The 5,602-nt window shown below is 37.6% G+C and overlaps 1 protein-coding gene across 1 annotated transcript; it reads left to right on the top strand.

Annotated features, from left to right (window-relative positions):
* The first annotated feature begins 1,570 nt into the window (after nucleotides 1-1,570).
* LOC127137620 (uncharacterized) lies at nucleotides 1,571-2,746 on the top strand. The gene is made up of 3 exons (XM_051064066.1): nucleotides 1,571-1,891; nucleotides 1,958-2,113; nucleotides 2,162-2,746. Exons 1-3 carry the CDS (start codon nucleotides 1,571-1,573, stop codon nucleotides 2,744-2,746), a joined length of 1,062 nt encoding a protein of 353 aa, XP_050920023.1.
* Nucleotides 2,747-5,602: the final 2,856 nt, after the last annotated feature.

Here is a 5,602-nt window from a genome sequence, read left to right as displayed (position 1 = left end):
AGGTCACTATCAGTTGCAGGTATATATATATAAGAGTACTAGGAACTGTTTGAGATAAATTAATGGAAATATAAATGCATCGATACATAGATAATAGATTAGTTGTTGACAAATAATTTTGTTAGTAACTATTTGTTTATACTTACGGAACATGCATCATATAGAGTCTGTTAGTAGTCATGGTGTGTGACTCTCGTAATAAGTTCGATATTTTCATGCCTTTGTGGCAGGAGCTTTTGTGGCATATTTGACGTTTTTTGGGCCTTTGTGGCAGACTATCCATTGGAATGAGTCTTATTTATCCGGATCATTTGTGTCACATATAGTAGTTCCAGTCACATTGCATGTCATACAAAATAAGTAATTACATAAAAAGAATTTATATTAATTATATTTTGATTGTTGAAGTTTTATTATTGGTTTATGATATTTTCTTATGGTGAGTATGATTCAATATGGATATGGAATTTGACCTTTACCATTAACATTTTAGGTACTCAAGGAGAAAGACGTGAGTGAATGTGTTGCTTGAAGCGCATACGGCGGGAAACAGGGTTTTTAACAGTTAGCACTTTATTTAATTAAATAATTCATTCTGATACACTATTTTATTTCCCTTATTGTTAGGATTTGAACTCGTTTATAAATGCGGATACGGATGTCCTTTCGCTAGGAAATTCAGACAACTATTTCTAAATTTTATCAATTCTATTATTCTCTAAATTTTATTTTAATTATTGTCATACTTATTCCATTTTATATATAAAAAAACAGCTACATTTCTAGTAGTATTTTGAATAATATCTTGGATAAAATTCGGGATGTTACATTTGGTATCAGAGCAATAATCTTTGGACACATATTTTTGGGTGGGACGATCTTGTATGGCGTATGAGTATGAGAATTTTGTGATGCCTAAGTTATTTAGTCTTTGAATATTTTATATAAACATTGTGACTATTTATGGATTTAATTACTTATGGTATGTACTAACAAGTGTGAAAAATTATGTGTAGCAAATTTCTTTGGATACCACTTACTTATAGCCCAAGTGTTAGGATGAGATCTTAAAAATCCTTCTAATGCAAGTGTAATTGTAGGAATTTACAATGAGTCGACGAAGAACTTATACCGACCCACAAATACCCAGCCAATTGTTGACATGGCAGACGTCATTCAGGCAATTCACGCAATGGCTACTGCTATTGCTCAATAATCTACAACTATTGTTCAACAAGCTGAAACTTCTACCCAACAAGCTGCAATCCGAGCTCAAAGTGAGGCGCTAAGGGACCAGAGAGAGGAAGTTGTTGTTGCTGCGAGAGAACTGACAAATTTTAATCGTCAAAACCCACCAAAACTCAAAGGGGAACATGACCCAGACAAGGCTTATTTTTGGATACAAGAAATTGAGAATTTTTTTGAAATGTTGCATTGCACAGATGCTAAGAAGGTGGAATATGCAACCTTTTTGCTTAGGACAGAGGCTGAATCCTGGTGGCGGGGTGCGAAGCAGCTAATGGAGAGTAACAATGAAGCACTGAACTAGGTAACTTTTAAACATAAATTTATGGACAAGTATTTCTCATCAAGTGCTAGATCTGAGAAAAAAGCTCAATTCCTCAGACTTTACCAAGGTAATATGACTATCTCTGAGTATGCTGACAAATTTAACTCACTAGCCAAATATTTCCGCTATTTTCGTGACCATGTGGATGAGAACTATAAGTGTGAGAGGTTTGAGCAAGGACTCAGATATGAGATTAAGGAATCTGTGGAGCCCTTGGAGATTCGTCAATTCCAAGTGCTAGTGGAGAAATGTAAAAAGGTGGAGCGGATGAAGCAAGGACGTCCGAATAGATGGGTTGCTGGAGGATCGTCTAGACACCAGGTAGAATCTGAGAAACTCTCTTTAAATTTATTAAGAATTTTATATCACTAAGCCTTTTTAAAACAGGGACATCATGACCGCAATAAAAGGGGAAAGCAACAACAACCATACACCCGACCTCAAAGGAATGGAAGAGACCATCCTCAAACGCAGTTCAAGGGAGGTCAGAGACCACAAAATTCAAGTAGTATTCGCTGCTACAACTGTAATAAGGAGGGACATGTGAGTACTCAGTGCCCATAAAGAGCGAGAGTCTGTTATCTTTGCCAGCGACCGGGGCATTTTGCTAGGGATTGTCGAGCACCAAGTAGAGATCATGTTCCATCTACCAACAACAATAAGAATGATATTTGCCCTACTGCTAAGGGACGTGTTTATCACATTGGAGAAGAGGAAGCTTTGAATGCCTCAGGATTAATCCAGGGCGAGTGTGAAATTGCAGACAAACTATTTCTAATATTATTTGATTCTTCTGGTGCTACTCATTCTTTCATCTCTATGGAGTGTGCAAATTATGTACAACTACTTGTTACTTCACTACCTTTTGATTTGGTGGTCACAATACCATCTTCTCAACCTGTAATACTTAATGAAGCTTGCTTAGAATGCCCCTTAACTATCTTGGGCATAAAATTCAAAGTCGACCTGGTTTGTATTCCCCTAAAACATATGGGAGTGATCCTTGGGATGGACTGGTTATCTAGTCATCATGTTCTTTTGGATTGTGCTCGAAAGTCTATAATCTTTCCAGACCCCGATGTTTCTCGATTTCTAAATAGCAACCGATTGAAAATTTCTTTGAAGGGAGGCATCCAGAAGTATGTGTTCTTAAATTATGTCAGCATGAATCCATAAGTGAAGATTAACGAGATACGAGTGGTAAGAGAGTTTCCAAAAGTATTTAAAATAGACGTGTTAGGGTTACCTCCAGTACGTGAGGTTGAATTTTCTATCGATGTGATCCCAGGAACGACACCTATTCATATTTCTCCATACAGAATGGCTCCATCTGAGATGTTTGAGCTAAAAAGACAACTTGAAGACGTGCTATCAAATAATTGTATCCGACCAAGTGTCTCACCATAGGGAGCTCCTATATTATTGGTGAAGAAGAAGGATGGGAAGTCGAGATTGTGTGTTGACTATCGACAACTTAATAAAGTCACTATCAAGAATATATATCCTTTACCATGCATTGATGACTTGATGGACCAACTTAGAGACGTGGTGATATTCTTGAAGATTGATCTGAAGTCAGGATACCACCAGATTCGAGTGAAGGAACAAGATATATCCAAGACAGCATTCAAAATGCGATATGGGCATTATGAGTATTTGGTGATGCCTTTTGGAGTGACCAATGCACCGACGATTTTCATTGATTATATGAATCGTATCTTACATCCTTTCTTAGACAAGTTTGTTGTGGTTTTCATTGATGACATCCTTATATACTCCAGGAGTAGAGAAGAACATGAGGAGCACTTACGCCTAGTCTTGCAAGTGTTAAAGGAGAAGCAGTTGTATGCTAACCTAGGGAAGTGTGAATTTTGGTTGGAGGAGGTGAAATTCTTAGGCCATATAATCTCAAAGGAAGGTATTGCAGTTGACCCCTCCAAGGTTGAAGTCGTAGTTTCTTGGGAACAACCAAAAATAGACATTGAAATTAGAAGTTTTATGGGATTGGCAGGATATTACAGAAGATTCATTGAAGGATTCGCCAAGATTGTAGCCCCATTGACATAACTCACTCGAAAGAATCAAACTTTTGCATGGACGGATGAGTGCGAGAAGAGTTTCCAGATGACGAAAGAGAAATTGACTACATCGTTTGTGTTAGTACTACCACAACCAGAAGAACCTTATGAAGTTTATTGTGATGCTTCATATCAAGGTTTGGGTTATGTACTTATGCAGCATAAACAAGTTAAGGCTTATGCTTCAAGGCAACTGAAAATTCATGAGAAAAAACTATCCCACTCATGATTTGGAGCTTGCTGCTATAGTATTTGCACTTAAGATTTGGTGGAATTACTTATACGGTTGTAGCTTTGAAGTGTTCGGCGACCATAAAAGCTTAAAATATTTATTTGATCAGAAAGAGCTTAATGATAGGCAAAGGCGATGGATGGAATTCATCAATGATTATGACTTCACTTTGCAATATCACCCAGGGAAAGAAAATGTAGTGGTTGATGCATTAAGTAGAAAGCGAGTTCATCTCTCGACTATTTCATTGAAGGGGTTGGAATTGTTAGAGAAGTTTCGAGACTTGAACTTAGATTTAGATTCTTCAACCGAGAGAGTGCATTATGGAATGATCACTATCGAGAATGAATTGATGAATAAGATTATGACCCTTCAGGAAGATGGTGGAGAAATTAAGGAGAAGAGGAACTTGATGGAGACCAAAAGAGCACCAGAGTTCAAATTGGGATCAAATAACATTCTGCGTTGTAATGGGCGTATGTGTGTTCCTAATAATGCAGAGTTGAGAAAAACTATTTTGGATTAAGCCCATAAAAGTAAGCTGAGTATTCACCCTGGGACGATAAAAAATGTATCAAGATTTAAAATAGAGATTTTGGTGGTCAGGAATGAAAAAGAAGGTGGCCGAGTATGTGGCTTCTTGTTTGACATGTCAGAAAGCTAAGGTAGAACATCAGAAGCCAACTGGATTATTACATTCTCTGGATGTTCCATAGTGGAAGTGAGATAGAATTTCTATGGACTTTGTAGGGGCGTTACCGAAGACTCGGAGCAAGTTTGACTCTATTTGGGTGATCGTGGACAGGTTGACGAAATCAGCTTACTTTATACCAGTGCGGACCAATTATAATGTAGCCAAGCTTGCAGAGATATATATTACAGAGATTGTGAAACTACATGGGGTAACTTATAGCATAGTGTCAGATAGAGATCCGAAGTTTACTTCCCACTTTAGGGAGAATTACATGAGGCTTTAGGGACGAAGCTAAGACTGAGTTCTGCTTATCATCCTCAGACAGATGGACAAATCGAGAGGACTATTCAGACCTTGGAAGACATGTTGAGGGCATGTGTATTAGATGATGGAGGTAGTTGGGACAGTTTATTACCACTTATTGAATTTACTTACAATAACAGTTACCATTCAAGCATCGGTATGGCACCGTATGAGGCTTTATATGGATGCAAATGTCAGACCCTGTTATGTTGGTATAAGGACGGTGAGAGCATGTTAGTATGCCCTGAATTAGTCCAACAAACGACGGAAAAGGCCAGGTTAATCCAAGAACGAATGAAAACAGCCCAAAGCAGACATAAGAGTTATGCAGATCAGCAGAGGAGACTAGGCATGGCAATATAACCCGTACCCGCGGGTACCAACCCGAACCCGCCCCGAAGTTGACGGGGAAAACCCGCTTTGACTGGATTTGGGTTTGGGTTTGGGTTTTCCCCGATTTTAAAATATGGGGACGGGTCGGGTAATGGGGACACTAGTACCCACCCCGAACCCGTCCCCGAACCCGCCCCGTTTATTTTACTATGTACATTATTATTTATTTTTGATAATTTAAAATATTAAATATGTGGTCAATGTTTTGATATTTTAATTTGAATTTATTATTTAAAATATTTGAAATGTATGTATGGGATTTTTTTTAGATTGTTTTATTTTATTATTTGTAATGTAATTTTATTTTGGAAAAATAAATATTTCTATTAAAA

This window comes from Lathyrus oleraceus, chromosome 4 (assembly GCF_024323335.1).
Source record: "Lathyrus oleraceus cultivar Zhongwan6 chromosome 4, CAAS_Psat_ZW6_1.0, whole genome shotgun sequence".
NCBI lineage: Eukaryota > Viridiplantae > Streptophyta > Magnoliopsida > Fabales > Fabaceae > Lathyrus > Lathyrus oleraceus.
The sequence above is the reverse complement of the archived record's forward strand: the minus strand, read 5'-3'. Positions and strand labels throughout refer to the sequence as shown.